We start from the raw sequence: 20,397 nt of genomic DNA, 5'->3' as shown, positions 1-20,397 counted from the left end.
GAGTTGGTGATGCCATCCAACCATCTCATCCTCTGTCATCCCGTTCTCCTCCCGCCCCCAGTCCTACCCAGCATTAGGGTCTTTTCCAGTGAGTCAACCCTTCACGTGAGGTGGCCAAAGTATTGGAGTTTCAGCTTCAACATCAGTCCTTCCAATGAACACCCAGGATTGATCTCCTTTAGGATGGATTGATTGGATCTCCTTGCAGTCCAAGGGACTCTCAAGAGTCTTCTCCAACACCAAAGTTCAAAAGCATCAATTCTGCAGCGCTCAGCTTTCTTCACCGTCCACCTCTCACATCCATACATGACCACTGGAAAAACCATAGCCTTGACTAGATGGACTTTTGTTGGCAAAGTAATGTCTCTGCTTTTCAATATGCTATCTAGGTTGGCCATAACCTTCCTTCCAAGGAGTAAGCGTCTTTCAATTTCATGGCTGCAATCACCATCAGCAGTAATTTTGGAGCCCCAAAAAATAAAGTCTGACACTGTTTCCCCATCTATTTCCCATGGAGTGATGGGACCACATGCCATGATCTTAGTTTTCTGAACGTTGAGCTTTAAGCCAACTTTTTCACTCTCCTCTTTCACCTTCATCAAGAGGCTCTTTAGTTCTTCTTAACTTTCTGCCATAAGGGTGGTGTCATCCGCATATCTGAGGTTATTGATATTTCTCCCCGCAATCTTGATTCCAGCTTGTGCTTCCTCCAGCCCAGCGTTTCTCATGATGTACTCTGCATATAAGTTAAATAAGCAGGGTGACAGTATACAGCCTTGACGTACTCCTTTTCCTATTTGGAACCAGTCTGTTGTTCCATGTCCAGTTCTAACTGTTGCTTCCTGACCTGCATACAGGTTTCTCAAGAGACAGGTCAGATGGTCTGGTATTCCCATCTCTTTCCGAATTTTCCACAGTTTATTGTGATCCACACAGTCAAAGGCTTTGGCATAGTCAATAAAGCAGAAATAGATGTTTTTCTGGAACTCTCTTGCTTTTTCAATGATCCAGCAGATGTTGGCAATTTGATCTCTGGTTCCTCTGCCTTTTCTAAAACCAGCTTGGACATCTGGAAGTTCACGGTTCACGTATTACTGAAGCCTGGCTTGGAGAATTTTGAGCATTACTTTACTAGCATGTGAGATGAGTACAATTGTGCGGTAGTTTGAGCATTCTTTGGCATTGCCTTTCTTTGGGATTGGAATGAAGACTGACCTCTTCCAGCCCTGTGGCCACTGCTGAGTTTTCCAAATTTGCTGGCATATCGAGTGCAGCACTTTCACAGCACCACCTTTGAGGATTTGAAATAGCTCAACTGGAATTCCATCACCTCCACTAGTTTTGTTCGTAGTGATGCTTTCTAAGGCCCACTTGACTTCAGATTCCAGGATGTCTGGCTCTAGGTGAGTGATCACACCATCGTGATTATCTGTGTCGTGAAGATCTTTTTTGTACAGTTCTTCTGTGTATTCTTGCCACCTCTTCTTAATATCTTCTGCTTCTGTTAGGTCCATACCATTTCTGTCCTTTATCGAGCCTATCTTTGCATGAAATGTTCCCTTGGTATCTCTAATTTTCTTGAAGAGATCTCTAGTCTTTCCCAATCTGTTGTTTTCCTCTATTTCTTTGCATTGATCGCTGAGGAAGGCTTTCTTATCTCTCCTTGCTATTCTTTGGAACTTTGCATTCAGATGGGAATATCTTTCCTTTTCTCCTTTGCTTCGCTTCTCTTCTCTTCCCAGCTATCTGTAAGGCCTCATCAGACAGCCATGTTGCTTTTTTGCATTTCTTTTCCGTGGGAATTTTCTTGATCCCTGTCTCCTGTACGATGTCATGAACCTCTGTCCATAGTTCATCAGGCACTCTGTCTATCATATCTAGTCCTTTAAATCTATTTGTCACTTCCACTGTATACTCATAAGGGATTTGATCTAGGTCATACCTGAGTGGACTAGTGGTTTTCCCTACTTTCTTCAATTTAAGTCTGAATTTGGCAATAAGCAGTTCATGATCTGAGCCATAGTCTGCTCCTGGTCTTGTTTTTGCTGACTGTATAGAGCTTCTCAATCTTTGGCTGCAAAGAATATAATCAATCTGATTTCGGTGTTGACCATCTGGTGATGTCCACATGTAGAGTCTTCTCTTGTGTTGTTGGAATAGGGTGTTTGCTATTACCAGTGCGTTCTCTTGGCAAAACTCTATTAACCTTTGCCCTGCTTCGTTCTGTACTCCAAGGCCAAACTTGCCTGTTACGCCAGGTGGTTCTTGACTTCTTACTTTTGCATTCCAGTCCCCTATAATGAAAAGGACATCTTTTTTGGGTGTTAGTCCTAAAAGGTCTTGTAGGTCTTCATAGAACCGTTCAACTTCAGCTTCTTCAGCGTTACTGGTCGGGGCCTAGACTTGGATTACCGTGATATTGAATGGTTTGCCTTCGAAATGAACAGAGATTCTTCTATCGTTTTTGAGATTGCATCCAAGTACTGCATTTCGGACTCTTTTGTTGACCATGATGGCTACTCCATTTCTTCTAAGGGATTCTTGCCCACAGTAGTAGATATAATGGTCACCTGAGTTAAATTCACCCATTCCAGTCCATCTTAGTTCACTGATTCCTAGAATGTCGACGTTCACTCTTGCCATCTCCTGTTTGACCACTTCCAATTTGCCTTGATTTATGGACCTAACATTCCAGGTTTCTATGCAATATTGGTCTTCACAGCATTGGACTTCGCATCTATCACCAGTCATGCACAGTTGGATATCGTTTTTGCTTTGGCTCCATCCCATCATTCTTTCTGGAGTTATTTCTCCACTGATCTCCATTAGCATATTGGGCACCTACTGACCTGGGGAGTTCATCTTTCAATGTCCTATCTTTTTGCCTTTTCATACTCTTCATGGGGTTCTCAAGGCAAGAATACTGAAGTGGTTTGCCATGCCCTTCTCCAGTGGACCACATTCTGTCAGACCTCTCCACCATGACCCATCCGTCTTGGGTGGCCCCACACGGCATGGCTTAGTTTCATTGAGATAGACAAGACTGTGTTCTGTGTGATCAGATTAGCTAGTTTTCTGTAATTTTAGTTTCAGTGTGTCTGCCCTCTGATGCCCTCTCGCAACACTTACCTTCTTACTTGGGTTTCTCTTACCTTGGGCCTTGGGTAATTCCTCTCGCTGCTGCCCCGGCCCCTGGCCTCCGACCCCGCCTAGCCCCTGTCGGCCGCCGCCCCCGGCTCCGGGCCCCCTGCCCAGCCTAGCTCCTCTCGGCCACGCTTCTGTGCCGAGCCATCGCAGCCGCCTGGCTTCTGTGCCGAGCCTTCACAGCCACCTCTTTACTTATGAGAGTAATGCTTATCAAAAATTTTATCCGAGTTTTTATGTGCAAACATTTCAAACGTCACTAAAGATCATTTGTAGAATGTATTAGCTTAACTGACCTCTTTTAAGATCGGAGAGTTTGAAATGTTATATTCACATTCAGTAAGCACAGTAACACCCTTCTTATGTGAGGGTCTAACAGCTTTGGATGTGTGTTGGTCGCTCAGTTGTGTCCGACTCTTTGCGACCCCACGGACCACAGCCCACCAGGCTCCTCCGTTCATGGAACTCTCCAGGCAAGAACACTGGTAAGTGGGTTGCCATTTCCTTCTCCAAAAGCTTTGGATATGTGCAACCAAAAAATTCTCCAGAACAACCATAACAGATACAACAAATTATACCTAGCAAACGTAATCACATATTATATCAGAATCACCAGAACCATTAACCAGATTTGATCTGCTTGATTGTTTTATTTTGCTTTTAAATTCAATTTTCTTGAAGAATACATGCTGCTGCTGCTGCTGCTAAGTCGCTTTGGTCGTGACCGACTCTGTGCGACCCCATAGACGGCAGCCCATCAGGCTCCGCCATCCCTAGGATTCTCCAGGCAAGAATACTGGAGTGGGTTGCCATTTCCTTCTCCAGTGCATGAAAGGGAAAAGTGAAAGTGAAGTCGCTCAGTCGTGTCCGACTCTTAGCGACCCCATGGACTGTAGCCTACCAGGCTCCTCTGTCCATGGGATTTTCCAGGCAAGAGTACTGGAGTGGGGTGCCATTGCCTTCGGAATACTTTAAACATTACTTAGTCTTTCGAGGCTTATTAAAAAAACAAAAAAATAGCACCTGTAAGTACCCTTTCCTATCCTTATCCAGCCTCTGAGTTCTGTTCCCAGAGGTAGTTGTTTTAAATTCCCATGCCCTGAATACTTATTTAACCAGGATTTTCAGTCATTGGGACGATGGAGGAGGGTTAGTGGGGAGAAATCATAAAAAAAATAAAATCCTAATTATACAGTCAAAAATCAATAAGGAATCACCTACAATGTAATATACTGTGATAATATTTCCTTTCAGTACAACAGTTTTTATTTTTTGCTTGGTTTTTCTAGATCTTGAAAGTCTCTGACAGAACTGAAAAACTTTTGTTATAGTCAGTCACATTCAGGTATTCTACCAATTTCTTTTTTTCCTTCTTGGGAATAACCTTCCTAGAACCCTCTGTCCCCCTTCTGTGTTCTTTGGTGCATTGTTCTCAAGTCATGCCTGTCACCTGCCATCTTGGTATTTTCTTTTATCATCAGCCTGAGAGTTCTTTTCACTGCTCTTAGATCATACAGATTTGTTTTCCTCTTAAATATATCCTAGTAAAAAGAAGTCCTTTCAGAGGTGTTCATGTTTCAGTGAAAAAGAAGGCTTGAGTACTGAAGCTTGATATTCCTGATTTTTTGACTATGGGCAGATAATTTGATTTTTTGAATCTCATTTCTCTGAATTAACTAGATAATGATTCACAACCTCTTTTCAGTCATGTATCTCTTTGAAATTGTGATGAAATTTCCAGTTTCCAAGTTCTTGTTTCCAGAAAAGTGTATGTAAGGAACAAACAAAATTTTACATCTGATTCAAGCCCCAAATGAAGAAGTCCTGGGTTAGGTGATTTTAAATGTTTTAATATTTGAGCATTCTTTGATTTTGTGTCTGTCATTCAGTAGTTATCCATGTTATATACTAGGAGGTATCACTATAAATAAAAACCAAGAAATTTCAACTTCATTTTCTTGAATATTTCTTTGTTTATAACTCACTTTAGAGTCACCTTTCTTACTGGAAAATGGTGACATTTTCATAATTTTGTTTTGAGTAATGAAAACGAGCTACCCGCAAAGACCATTACTTGATTTATGGACTGCTGTGGACATGAGTTCTAATATCAGATGGGAAATTTCCAGGAGAAAAATAAGTACAAATAAATTGGTTTTAAGTATTAAAATGTGTGTTGAAGATCTAGGTAAATATCTTGTTAAAAAAACTTTTAATAAAGTGCATGATTTATTTTGAGATTTTAAAAGTTCACTAGTATCTAATTCTAAACTTCATTTTGTACTGTCATAGCCTTCTATAGTCATGAATTTGAAAGTTCCTGTTGAAACAGTAATTTTCAGTCTTAATTTGGAAGACTAATTTAACCCTCAAGAACGGTAATGGAAGAAACCAGAATAGTTTTTGATTAATATTGGGCTTTTTTTTTTTAATAATACAGTGCTTTTCTTTCACATTTCTCCTTTCTTGTTCCTGAGAAGATGGGATTATTTATCTTTCAGAAGGCATCCTAAATAGGGGCTTAACTTATAGGAGTTCAAAGATAAGTGACACGCTAGGCATTCCTTTTAAAAAAATACGACCTGTAGAGTTCTGTTGTAAATATGTAGATCATATTATGAGTTTTCAGGAAATGAATATGTAAGACCAGAGTGGCCCAGATAAAACTCCAAATTTTAAGGAGGCACTAGTCGGACACGACTGAAGCGACTTAGCAGCAGCAGCAGCAGTGACACTGTATAGAAATAGTAAAATAGTGAACTTACTTTATAGAACTGAGGAAGGACTATATACATCTTGGTCATTGCTTTTATGGAGTTAGTAGCCAGCAAGAAAATTTGAATGAATTATGTTTAATAGCTTTTAAATATGAGCCAATAGTGGAATTTATTTAGTAGTTTAAATGAGAAACCGGCCTTAGTATCATGAACTTGATTGATAACTACTGTCAACTATTGATAGTTGAGAACGTTAAATTCTCTACCATTTTAGTAAAGTTCAGTTGTGTATACTTGTGTGTGTGTGTATGTGTGTGTACTAAGTACATATGTAAGGCATTTCAGAGCAATAACTTGTCCAGGGTCACATAGATGGTTGAGAAGTATTAAGTCTCAGCTTTCATTTCCAAAAACCTATGCTGTTATTTGCAAGTAAGACAAATCCAACTCAGCCTATCTTGAGCAAAACAAGGGACATTTTTTGTCTTTCAAGTTAAACTATGAAAAGTGGTGAAGTGCATCTCAGGGTTGACTGAATTCTAAGACCAGAGCTTCATCAGAGGTGTCTTATCTGTCTCTTTCTTTCCTGCTTTCCTTGAGCTGACTTGTTTCTTCTTGCCACGTACATGCAAAAAACTTCCCTTGCTGTAGAAATATGCCCAGAGTTGCCTCCACACTCCTTTTAGCTCCTTGAGGAGGATGTGTGGAGGACTAGAATACAGTGGGCTTCCTACCAAAACTATTCCCAACCTTTTTCCATGTTGGAAAAACCTCTGCTTTGTTAGGGAATTCATTATAGAGCACTGTGGCCTGGGAGCATGTATCTAGTCTCAAAGGGCATGAATCCTGATCAGTCTAAGCCAGTCATGGAAGTTTATTTCCCTTGCCAGTGATTGGCTTAGAAAGAGGCACATTCCGTTTCTGACTGATGAGATATGAAAACTTCTGGGGAAAATCTTTCGTCTCTTAAAAAGAGACCCAACAATAATAGTAGCAAAAGCTATATAATATTTATTATGTACCAGGCATTTTCTAGGTGATATATATATATATATATGTATATGTGTGTGTGTATATATACATATATATATAATTTAACATAAATGAATGAAATGAGGTGGAGGACGTTTTGGGTGAAGCTCTGCTGCCTGAAGCTGTTGTAGCAAACTTGCTCCCCAGAGGGGAGCTTGACAACAGGCAGAGTTGAAAGATGGAAAGAACCTGAATTTTTCAGGATTTTTTGAGTCACAGAATTAACTAACTCTGGAAATGTCTTACTTTGAAACTTCTTATTGTATGAGATAATATCCCCTCATTTTTTTTCAGCTACTTGAAGTTTAATTTCCTTGCAGCTGAAGGCATGCTAAATAATTACCAAGAAATGCTTTCTGATGGTATGTGGTTTCCTGTATAGTCCTTTTTTTTTCCTTTGAATGATTATAGCAGTAGATACAAGATTAACATCTACCAAAATAGAAGTCCTGAGCCTCAGACCAATGGATTTATCACATTTTCTCTTTTAAGTTTTTTTTTCTTGAACCATATTCTTACAGGAATCATTAAATCTTTAACGTAATTTTTAAACTACTGTGCCTTATAGTATGATGTGGCTTAAAGAGCATTTGTATTAGATTTTGTGACATTGGTTAGCTTATAATATTGAGTGTGTTACCTAATCTGTCTGAGCCTCAATTTCTTCTAATCTGAGGAGATTAATGCTTCCTCTGTGTGCCTGAAAGGGTTGTGAAGCAGTAAATGAACTTTAAATACAGTTTTTAAAAAGGTTTTTATTACTGGTTTGTGAATTGTTCAGTAAATATGCAGTATCACTCTTAAAAAAATGATTTGAGTTTGAATTTTATTTACAAAGAAGAAAGAAACTAGGCTATGCAGTGGTCAATTCACTCCACCCTGAGATTAGCTTCAGCCCTGACCCTTGAATTGTTTAGCTGATGTTTCCCCTTTTTGTTGAAGCTAGTTCAAATTGGACTGTTACTTGTAAAAGAGTCCCAACTAATGTATAGAGAATATATAAATTTTATTGAGGTATGATACATACTCAGAACCACACAGATTATAATTTATTATATATATTATATATTTATATATATGTTTACAAACTGAGCAACTGCTTGTGTTCAGGACTGTTTGCTGTTTACAAAATAGGACTCAGATCAAGAAAGAGAATGTTACTAGCTTTACAAAACCTTCAGGCTCCCTTTTAGTCACAGCCTGACCCTTTTGACCAGTGTTATGAGGCAGTATGTCTTCATGGTAACCAGAACACAGGTTTTGGGGTTGGCAAAAGATTTTGAATCCTTGTTCTTGAAAGCATGTATGATTCTGGATAAGTTTTGTCTCTGAATTTCACTTCCATGATATATATATAAACATTGTCCTTTATATTTGCATACTTGCGTGCTAAGTTGCTTCAGTCATGTCCTTTATATTTACTTGAGGATTAATTGATGACATATGTGAAGTGTTAGCAAAGTGCTCTTCACAGGTAAGCCTTCAATGAATGAGAGTTATTTCTGTTATTATTACTTCATATTTATGCACTGATCAGAGGAAGTTCCCCTAACTTATTTCAGAGTGCTTTATTTCATGGGTTCTAAAAATTATTATGAGGCTAAAAAGATTCTTATTTGTAAATAAGAAACCTGAAATGTCAGTCTTCCGATACCCAGTATTACAACAGTGGGTATTTAGTTCATATTTAACACTCATACAACAGAGACATGATTAAGTGCAATTTATAAACCTCTACTTTCTTTGCTTCAGTCACTGCTCATTTTTTCCACCATTTCCTTTTCAAAGTCACTTTCTTGCCAAAAATAAAAATTTTTCCTAGTAGAAATAGATTGGTTAGTTTAGTTACTGAAATATTTACCTTTTCACTTAGGACCTTTCTCCCGTATTTTGGTCGTGAAATTCTTGAAATTTTCCACTCTCACAGTCTCTCCAGTTTGGGTGCTTCTAAGGTAAATAATTTGAGTTTGAATTTTATTTACAAGGAAGAAAGAAACTATGCAGTAGTCAAAATAATTTGACTTTAGAGATCATCTAGTTCCTGTTAAACTTTTTGCTTTACCGATAAGAAACCTGATGCCTGTAGATCTAATAACTTGATCGTAGTCATGAATTAATGATAAAACCAAAACTCAAGTCTGCTGGCTTTCAGGCCACTCTTCTCATGTACTAAGGTTGCTTTGAAAAACACACTGAAGAAACTTTTGTAAAATTCATCTGTTGAATTTGAACTTTTTTTAAAAAAGCTTCATTTAATCTGTAGATTATTAATAAAGAATGTTTTATGTTCCCCAACTCCCCTTCCAGCTTCTGTCCTCGCTCATCCCTCTTACTGTTCTTGGCTTCCAATTAGAAAGGACTATGCCATTGTCTTTCAGTTCAGTTCAGTCGTTCAGTCGTGTCTGACTCTTTGTGACCCCATGGACTGCAGCACACCAGGCTTCCCTGTCCATCACCAACTCCTAGAGCTTGCTCAAACTCATGTCCATCGAGTCGGTGATGCCATCCAACCATCTCATCCTCTGTCATCCCCTTCTCCTCCTCCTGCCTTTAGTCTTTCCCAGCATCAGGATCTTTTCCAGTGAGGCAGTTCTTTGCATCAGGTGGCCATGGTATTGGAGTTTCAGCTTCAGTGTCAGTCCTTCCAGTGAATATTAAGGACTGATTTCCTTTAGGGTTTACTGATTTGATCTCCTTACAGTCCATTGTCTTTATTGCCTCTTTAGCCATCTGTCCTCGAGTTGCTGCAGTCTGGCTTCTGCCTCTGCCCTTCTACTGGAAGTACTCAAAGGTCAGCGGTGATAATAAACCATTATTATAACAATACCTAGTGCTTCTTGTGGATTTACTGGGTGTCAAACACTGGGCTCAGTGCTTTGTTTACATTGAATGGAGAAACCTGGAGAATCATAACGCCGTGCAGGACTTGCAGATGTTTTTGGCTTAGTTGGATAAATTTTTAAAAATCAAGTCAACATTGAAAGAGCAGAATATTTCAGATACAAATCTGAACTTAGGGAATATACTGTCCAGTTTGCTACAGTCCTCATGGTGAATATATGTGCACTTGGACCTACCTCACCTCTCATTTTTATCACCTTTCTGACCCCTATAGGAACATGGTTTACTGTCTGCACTTTACATGGATATTCAGGGCTTTTTTAAGGTAATTTCTTTTGTGAGAGTGTTTGAAAGGGTGTGACCTTTTTTTTAAAAAAAGTGAATTAATATACATAGGTATTGATTTAACATGAATGATTGAATGATGATGATAATGAAGGTGCTTAGCACTGCCACATATTTAAGTAGCATCTATTTTTCAGAGTGCTTCCATATTATATATTTTCATCGTTTGATTTACTGTGATAATGAAATGGATTAACTTGGTGGCTCTATCAAGATACTATAAGAAGTTGTATATGATTTCTAGGACTTTCATAATAAATGACCACAAACTGGATGGCTTAAAACCACAGAATTGTATTTTTCCCATGGTTCAGGTGGCCAGCAGTTCAAAATCAGTATCAGTATGGTTGGTTCCTTCTGTCGGGAGGCTCTAGGGGAGAAACTGTCCCATGCCTCTCCTGTAACTTCTGTGCAAACACAGTCCTTGATCTTCTTTGGCTTGTAGATGTATCGTTCCAGTCCATGCCTTCAACTTCACGTTGGCTTCTTCACTCTTTCTGTACTTTCTCTTCTGTTCCCTCTTGAGAATAATGGAATGTTGTTATTAATTAAAGGTTTTGGTTAATAGTTTTAAATTGGACATTTCTATATCTGTTAAAATAGAAAGACATCGTCAAAAGAAGGGAGCAGTTTTCTTTTGTATTTTTGATAGCTCTGTATTTGCATTTAGTTGCTCTCTCCTTCGCTCTTTGCTTTAATTTCTAGAATAAATAGTTTCACTTTTTTCTTTTTCTCGTGAAATGTCATTCTTTATCCGAGATAATTTGAAATACTTTTTTTCATGATTAAGGAGAGGTATTTTAGGAAGGAACAAAACAAATGATGCATTAAAAAGTGGATGGAATAGGATAATTTCTTAAGTTTAATACAGCCTGATTTTACATAGTAACTGTGAAGAAAGAACCATACTATTTGATACATTTTCTGATACATCTCTTCAAATAGCCAAGCTTGTTTTTAAAAAATTGACTTTTTCCAAAAATTCTTTTACTGCAAATGGTATAGACATGATCACTTTCTAATATTTTCCTGAATTGTGGTTACTGTTAATTGGGATTTAATTGTGTTCATTGTGATTTGGTCTATAATACATTGTAGTTTACCTGTGCTCTTTTCTCATAAATTTTCACTTCTTTGGCCTTATCCTCATTTATTTAATCAGTTAGTAAAATTGTAGGTAAATTAATTGCACAGGGCTCTCCATATCCCCAGATTGTTCATCCACAAGTTCAGCCAAACTCAGGTCAAAGATGTTCAGGAACAAAAAAGATTCAGAAAGTTCCAAAAAGCAAGATATGATTTTACCAAGCACCAGCAACAACTTACATAGCATTTTCCATTGTATTAGTTATTGTAAGCAATCTAGAGATGATTTAAAGTAAAGGAGAGGATTTACATAGGTTAAATGCAAATATTATGCCCTTTTTGTACGGAACTGGGACCAATCCCCTGTAGATACTGAAGGAAGACTGCTCTGAAGCAAAACGTGAGGGAAGGTTCAAGGAAGTTTCTCCTCGGGGGGAAAAATTCAAGTACTCTAGTGAGCTGATTTTGCCGACAGCTTTTTCAGTGACTCAGAAACCCTAACTTCTTTCTGTTTTTTTTTTTTTTTTTGCCTGAGGCTGTCACTCTTTGAGGTTGCCTTGTGTTAGAACCTTGTTTCTAAGGAATCAGAAATGTAGAGAGGGAAAAAGATAACTTAGAAATTAAACTTTTTAGTATCTTTATTTCACTGATGGGGAAACTGAGACACAGAGATAAGAGAACTCAGCGAGGTCTTGCTTTTATTTATGTGTTTGTCTTTACCCAGTCTAGACAGATGTCAACCATACTATGAATTACTGAATTTCACTTTTTGAGCAAGCTTTACCTGTACTTACTTGAAATAGTAGAGTCAGCTCCCATGGATGAAGCGAATGGAAAAAAAATGAAAAAAAAAAAAAAATACCTTGCACTGTTTCCTAGCAAAGTCCTTCTGGGCTGCTACATGGTAATGTTTACACACTCCAAGGGGATCCATAGTCAGTCCTCCTTAGTATTAAAGTACTAAGTTCACAAAAACAGTATTAATAGGAAATTATTATTATTAAAGTTTTTGAAGTATCTTTCCCTGTGTTCAGATATTGTGAATACATAAACACGCAATTGCTTAATATTTTATGTTTGTCCTCTTTAGAAGTTGAGTATTTGGTGATAGAAGGTTTTTGGTTTTGTTTTGCAAGTATTCTGGTATGTCAGAACTAGGAATATCTACAAAGTACATAACTTCTTTGAAATACTGCAGTTCTCTTATTTGCTTATAACTTTTTTTGTGGGGGGGGTAGGTAAAATATTTATTCCTTTAAAAGAAAATATTCATTTGCCTACAGCAGTTGCTGGAGATACAGTGCCTAAAAATTAAAGTAGTTTACACAGATTATGAGGAAATCTAGGAAACAATGTTATTTGAAGAGAGTTTAAGTTTTTCAGTGATTAAAGCTTATACCTGTAGGGAGTTGGGAAGAAAAATATTAATATTTTATGATATACTGGAAAACTAGTCTCTAATCTTTTTCATTTTCTGATGAATAGATTTAAAATAGAAATGTTAGTCAAGTTATATTCCAAATATCTTGCAGTCAGTTTATCTTTAACCATGGTAACAGACAGAGTGGTGAAATAAATTGGTAGGTTGCCATTGACAGCCTAAAATTAGGCAAATGTACCAGCTTTTACAAGGCCTGAAGTATCTAAAACACTGGTGTTAAACTGCTGTGTGTTTATAGTTCACAAAGAATGACATTTATAAATGCTATTTAGCAGGGTAACTTATAAACTAAATTGCCATTTGCCAAATGGCACATGGAGTTTATTCAAAAGAAGGCCGTTAGTTCAATACCAAGGATTGATTCACAAAAATAAAAAGCTGGAGAGGATATATTGCCTAAAAATTTCCTATTTGAATTTTTGCCCCAAATTAATAGCCTTACTAGGAGATACACTTGGTCATTTAAAATGAATGTTGCTTTTGTTTGCTTTTTGTGTTTGGTGTCTTTTCCCTTCTCCCCCTATGATGGGATTAGAATTACAGACAGAGAGTTCTGGTTTATCCAGTTTATTTATCTAGTTTGTTTATCTGGTTTATCTAGTGAAGAAGTGGGTTGGTGCATAACTGTAAACAGGTAAAAGACAGTATATAAAAGCAAGTAAGGTAGCACTCAGTGTCAGATTCTGTGTGATCCCGTGGACCGTATCTTGCCAGGCTCCTCTATCCATGGAATTCTCCAGGCAAGAATACTGGAGTGGGTTGCCTTTTCCTCCTTCAGGGGATCTTCCCAACCCAGGGATTGAACTTTTGTCTCTTACATCTCCTGCACTGGCAAGTAGGTTCTTTACCACTAGCACCACCTGGAAAGCCAAAGGTAGCCTTATTAAAATTTAATTCTTTATTAGAGTTTTGGGGAATCATAGAATGAGGTATTATTTTTCCAATATCAAAATGGTAGAAGGATTTTTTAATTAAAAAGTAATTTTTAATTACTGGTTTGTGGCCACAACACTTTACGTGGTTCATTTTTATTTATTGGTAGAAAACTAGGAAAAATTGTTAGTGAAGCCTCATAACATTGACTTCATACAGGGAAAACTCAATACATTTAAGTTTTATCAGTTCAGTTTGACTTTCAGAATTAAAGCCTTTTAAAAAAAAAAATGAGGACTTCCCCCTCTCTCTCCAGAAATAATGTCCTGTTAGAATTTGCACCCATCTACATTTAAATAGCATTTATGATGGACCTATTATGTATTAGGCACTGAGTACTACCTTACAACAACTCTGCATCATGGGAGAACCAAAATTCAAACAAAAAACGATTATATAAGTGCTACAAGAAAATTATTCTAGAAGCACTATGGGAACTCACGTAAATTTGTTCTTTCAGTCACCATTCTGTTACTACTTGTATTTCCTAAATATTTCTCAGATTTGCTATAATCTTCCTGCCTTCATTGTTTCTTAATTCTTGTTCCAGTTAAATATTTCTTCCTTACAGCCACCAGAGTGATTTATCTTATATGAAATTTGGTCTTAGGACTTACATATTTAATAACACTCTTGAAAGACTTCTCACATATCGTATAAACTCACATTTCTTCACAAACCATAAGGATTTAAAAAAAAATTAATTTCAGTTACCTCTCTAACCTCTTCCAGTCTTCAGCTCTCACTGAATTAATTCCACCTCTCCAACAAATAAAACTTGACCATCTCCCCATACTGTTTTTCACCTTACTGCTTGAGGTGCCCACTTCGTTGGTTTTTTTTTTTCCCCCTTGTAAACTAACTCAGTTGATCCTTAATAGGTAAAACTAGGATCTTCCCCTGAAGGACATCTTTCATAATCCCATGGAGACTGGATTATCTGTTCCCTGCCAATGCTCATATAGGAAATTTATGCATGCTATCTGTAAGGCAAGAATATGGTAATTTTTATTTTCTTGATTCTTTCTTTCTTTCTTTTTATTTTTTTTTTACAACTTTACAAACTAACGTGATAGTTACCTACCACCGTCCAGAAGTCAACATCATTCTTTGTTTTTAATTATCGTTGTGAACTCTTGGCTTTAAAGATACTTGATATGTTTCACCCTGTTGCAGTTATTGATGCTCAGAATGTTGTGTTGTCAATAGGAGATTATTCAGGTTGGCTTTTGAGTCTCTTTGGCCTGACTGGTCAGTCAGTTCACTCGCTCAGTTGTGTCTGACTCTTTGCGACCCCATGGACTGCAGCACGCCAGGCTTCCCTGTCCATTACCAACTCCCGAAGCTTACTCAAACTCATGTCCATTGAGTCAGTGATACCATCCAACCATCTCATCCTCTCCTCCTGCCTGCATGACTAGTAGTATTTGTATAAATTCAGTTATTTTTCTGCCTTTGTGTTACAGTGGTATTTTGTTATTCTAGCACTTACCACAGATTGACTTGCGGTATAATTAATTCCCCCGATAATCTGTAAGGGAAGGAATCGTTATCTTTGTATCTCCATTGTTTATTTCAGTGCTTTACTTTTTATTTAGTGCTTGGTAAATTTTTCTGCTTTGATAACAGTGCTTTCAGAAGACAATACTTATATTAAACTTTTGGTTTATGTAGTTCTTTATTATATTGAGTGCCTATGATGTGCGATATACCAAGGCAGACACTTACTTTGAGTAATTTGATTGATTTAGTAGTAAATACGAAATAGTCTCTGTATGCTGAATATCTGTTACATTAAGTATTAAACATAATACTTTAGCTTATAGTAACATTCCCCAAGTGTTTTCTGTATGATGTTAATAGGTATTATTAGAATAGATGTATTTTTATGGTCAAATAAGTTTGGGAAATATTGAGTTAAATAGAGGTTAACAACTTTATTATAGGATTTCATAGTTTATGTGTAGTGTTACTGCTGTAAGAAAAATAGAAGAAACATGTTTAATTTTTCAATTTGTTTAATTTCCCCACCCCCACCCCCCACCCCCAAGTATCTGTGGAACATAGTGAGGAAAATGCTGGCCAAATTATATAAAAGAGTGCAGTGCAGTGGGAGAGCCATGTTGTTGTAAGTCAGGACTTGAATTTCTTTCCTGAAACACTAGATGCAGAACTTTCAGACACCCTCAGTTGTCTCATCAGTATAAGAATATATATAGCACCAGTATGTATAGCCTAGTATACTGGAGTGGGTATAGCCTTTCCCTTCTCCAGCGGATCTTCCCAATCCAGGGGTCAAACCCAGGTCTCCTGTATTGCAGGCTGATTCTTTACCAGCTGAGCCAGAAGAGAAGCCCAAGAATACTGGAGCGGGTAGCCTGTCCCTTCTCCTGCGGATCTTCCCAACCCAGGAACTGAACTGGGGTCCCCTGCATTACTGCAGGAGGATTCTTTACCTACTGAGCTATCAGGGAAGCCCTTGTACAGCCTAAGATTACAAATTCTTTACAAAGCACTTGACAAAGGTTAGTAATTTAGCATAGTCTTACTATTTAGATAAACAGTTCATTCCTTCCTCTGCAAAGTTTTTCCTAATTCTAAATAGGGAAGATAAAACAGTCTGTTTTCTAAAGGCGTTCCTGTAGTCACTCTTAGTAGCAATTTTGTAGCCACCTGGATTCTTGAATTAAAGCAAACCTTTTCTTAACCAATAATAATAGTGGTCCAGGTCCCTTAGATTCTAATTCTGGGGAATCTGGACTAAGCACCCAGGGGCAATTTATCTTAACTTTTTCTCCACATTAATTGTATCTTATATAGGTAAGTGGAAGGAAACTAAACACTTTAATGTGTTTGATTTTGAATAACTTAGATCTGTTTCATCATCTCATTTTTAATTACAAATAATTGAATTCTTGGCAGCAATATGTTAGGTATTTTCTAAAATGCAAACGTACTTAAATAACCAAGATATTTTAATACTCGGCATTTTAATTGCTTTATAAATATGATGCAGCTTTTTATGCTATTTATAATTAACTGTTGGAAATATGTAAACAAAGAAGGTGCTGTAGTCTTGATTCATAATATGTATGCATCATTTAGTCAGGGTTATGTTTTCAAGTAATAAATCAGAGTGTATCCTGTGATAAACATTAAAAGAATGCAAAAAAGGCATATATACCTTCCTTCCTTGTCTCATGATGTGTTATTAAGGAAAGGGAACATTAGGTAATTTATCAAAATAACATAATAGCTAACATTTATTGAGCTCTTACGTGTCTGTTACTGTTGTTATCTCAATATGATTTAGCACATTTAATCCTTATGGTTATCCTGTGGTTACTAATAATATTAAGTATTTTGCATATTTTTAGAACTGAGTAAATTGTACTTCCGGAAGAGTTTTGTATATTCTCATTTGCTTTCTTAATAGGCCTGACAGCTTCCCAGCTGGCAAGGCAGCCGTGGAGAGTCAGCAGAGTATCTGACAATGATTAGGGGTTAAATACCACCCTTCTCAGATACCTCTTAGTGATCAGAGCCAAGGCAGAAGAACATAAGGTGGTTTGTGTAAGGATGTGAATGAAATTACTGGTGAGTAAGACCTCAGTTGTAGAGCCAGTCCATCTGGATTTGAATTCCTATATTCTGCTACTTACTGTGAAATTTTGTACAACTTAACTTGTTGTAACTATAAACTAGGGACAGCAATAGTATCTACTTCATAGAATTGTGAGGATTCATTAAATTAGTATGTGGAAATTGTGTCTGGCACTTGGTAAATAACAAATTTTAAAGATAGACCACCTCTTATTGACATCTTGGGTAATATAAAGATTATTTTCAATGAACATGACTCAACACCAATACTTTTTCTACTTTTACTTTCAAGTTTTCTGTTTTTCAGACAAAACTCCTGATACTGATGTTATTAGTACGTGATTTCCTGAATGGAAGGATTGGGGGAGAGATTTCTTTTGCTTTTTTTAAAAAAAGGGAATTTCTTCAGAAATGTCTGTCTACTGCAATAAATGAGAAAACACCAGGAGGTCAAACTGATTTGAGTGAAGTCATAGAGTTAGTAACTGATAAGGCTGCAGTTTAAGTCTAGGATTTTAATTATGTGTCCCCTGCTTTAAAAATAAATAAAGCAAATAATTTTACAGTGAGTAGAAATTATCTAATTTCTCTTTGTAAACAAGGCAATATCTTAAATTGGTCTTAAATAGAACTAGGTTTTTTTTTTTTGTTTGTTTTTTTAGAAATTTCTTCCATGTCTATGTATAGAAGGATTCTTTTCCTGAAAGCTAATTGGAGACAGAGTAAAGCAAATACTGTTGTCAACAAACTGCAATCTAATAGCATTAGATGTTAAAAAATATCAGATGAAAATGTATGGTATCCTAGGTTAACGTCTATGTAGCACAAGGTTCCTTTTTCATTTACTTGGCTGTTTATTAGAAGTTTCTGTGAAAGAGAGAATCCTCATTTGCCCTTAAGCAGAAATGACTACACAGGGGCTTCCCTGGTGTCTCAGTGGTAAAGAATCCACCCGCCAGTGCAGAAGACATGGGTTCTATTCATGGTCAGAGAAGATCTCACATGCCACAGAGCAGCTAAGTCATGGGCCACAACTACTGATCCTGTGCTTTACAGCCTGAGAATTACAACTACTGAGCCCATGCGCCACAAGTGCTGAAGCGTTGCAAGCCCTAAAGCTCATGCTACGCAAAAAGGAGGCCACTGCAAAGAGAATGCTTGCATTCTTCTGCCTCACAACTGTGTCCTCAGCTCACTGCAACTAGACAAAGTCTGCACAGCAACAGAGACCAAGTGGAGACAAGAATAATAAAATAAATAATTAATTTAAAAAATGACTACACAGGAGTACAGACCATTGAGAAATAAGAAGCTGAGAAATTCTTAGAGTACATGGAAGAATGCTCAGATACAGTTACTCAGATTTGCTTTGTTTCTCAGTGTTTGAGTCCATTTCCTGATGCTTTTGTTCTTTGAAAAATTGACTTTTAACATTTTTTTTTTTTACCTGTGATGCTTAGGGAAGTGTTCTGACATGTTTTTGATAGGTTGAACAAATCAAAAATTGAAAGCTGCAAAAACTAGATTTTCCTATAAATACTTCAGTTTAAGATTTGCTTATTGTCTAAGTTAATTGTGAGCATTGAATTTCTTCAAACCTTAAATTGCTGTTAATATGATTGTTCACCCTTGTGGCAGAAAGTGAAGAACTGAAGAGCCTCTTGATGAAAGTGAAAGAGGAGGGTGAAAAAGTTGGCTTAAAGCTCAACATTCAGAAAACTAAGATCATGGCATCCGGTCCCATCACTTCATGGCAAATAGATGGGGAAACAGTGGAAACAGTGGCTGACTTTATTTTTCTGGGCTCCAAAATCACTGCAGATGGTGATTGCAGCCATGAAATTAAAAGATGCTTACTCCTTGGAAGGAAAGTTATAACCAACCTAGACAACATACTAAAATGCAGAGACATTACTTTGTCAACAGAGGTCCATCTAGTCAAGGCTATGGTTTTTCCAGTGGTCATGTATGGATGTGAGAGCTGGACTAGAAAGAAAGCTGAGCGCCAAAGAATTGATGCTTTTGAACTGTGGTGTTGGAGAAGACTCTTGAGAGTCCCTTGGACTACAAGGAGATCCAACCAATCCATCCTAAAGGAGATCAGTCCTGGGTGTTCATTGGAAGGACTGGTGTTGAAGCTGAAATTCCAGTACTTTGGCCACCTGATGCCAAGAGCTGACTCATTGGCAAAGACCCTGATGCTGGGAAAGATTGAGAGCAGGAGAAGGGGATGGCGAAGGATGAGATGGTTGGATGGCATCACCGATTCGATGGACATGGGTTTGGGTGGACTCTGGAAGTTGATGATGGACAGAGACGCCTGGCATGCTGCGGTTCATGGGGTCGCAAAGAGTCGCACACAACTGACCGACTGAACTGAACTGAATAACTTGTCATCCCTATTTACAAGTTCATACCATAGTGCCATAGATGTCAAAATCAGAAACTAAATCAGCTTTCTATTATGTTTAAAATATTATGTCATGGAGTAAATAACTCATTCTTTTATTTCAGTGTTGATCCAAAAATTCTAGAGAGGGCATTTTGATGGAATCCAGTTACAGCAGATTTTCTCCAGTTGTATATATTTGTGTAACGCTAGACCTAGCTGGCATTAAAATGAAACTTAAATGCCTGATATATATTAAGTGCTGCACTGTCAAATTTCAAAAATGTCACTGAGGAAACAAGTTCAGAGGTGTTTTTCATTTTTGCTCTACTCACTGAGTGCTCTACTTGCTGAGTAAATGGCAGAACTTGGCTTGTCCAGATCTCCTGTCTCTAAAGCCCTGCTTAAGAAAAAACAAAAGCTCACTGTTATTTACTTTAATAGCAATTATCTGATTATCCAAGCAAAAATTACATATTTAATAATCTCAAGTTTCTTACACATATTTTCAGAGAAATCCTGAAATTGCCTGCAGTGGAAGTTCAGAGTCTTAATCTTAAGTGCAGAGTCTTAATCCCTGGACCACCAGGGAAGTTGCCCAATGTCTTTTTAATTATAGACATATCTACCTATATATATCTATATCTATATCTATTTATATGCATTTTCCCTTTAAATGCTTGTTATGTTATTTTAGTTAAAGAAATTTTGCAGAAACATAGCTATTCCTTTTTACAAAACAGCTTTTATTGACGTGTAGCTTAAATGCAATAAAACTCACTGTTGTAAGTGTATAGCCATCACCACAATCTGATTTCAGAATATTTTGATCATTAACCCCCAAAATGTATTGCTTATTTGTAGAC

General features: G+C 37.3%; 1 protein-coding gene across 40 annotated transcripts in view; it reads left to right on the top strand.

The window, feature by feature from the left end:
* The window catches only part of PHTF2 (putative homeodomain transcription factor 2), a 199,719-nt gene that overhangs the window by 43,347 nt on the left and 135,975 nt on the right, over positions 1-20,397 (top strand). For 7 of the 40 annotated variants that reach the window (XM_081535747.1, XM_081535736.1, XM_081535735.1 and 4 more), the window contains one exon: positions 16,976-17,136. The exons of 31 other annotated variants lie outside the window; for them this stretch is intronic. In XM_081535747.1, the coding sequence (XP_081391873.1) occupies positions 17,125-17,136 (12 nt within the window). In that variant the 5' untranslated portion in view covers positions 16,976-17,124. Of the gene's footprint in view, positions 1-15,860; positions 16,065-16,975; positions 17,137-20,397 lie in introns of those variants that run through there. 2 more of the 40 variants (XM_081535737.1, XM_081535765.1) reach the window with 1 other exon arrangement.

The sequence above is a fragment of the Giraffa tippelskirchi genome, chromosome 10 (genome assembly GCF_054371585.1).
Source record: "Giraffa tippelskirchi isolate mGirTip1 chromosome 10, T2T-mGirTip1v1.2.pri, whole genome shotgun sequence".
In the NCBI taxonomy this organism is placed as follows: Eukaryota; Metazoa; Chordata; class Mammalia; order Artiodactyla; family Giraffidae; genus Giraffa; species Giraffa tippelskirchi.
Note: the sequence above shows the minus strand (reverse complement) of the source record. Positions and strands in the feature narration are given on the sequence as shown.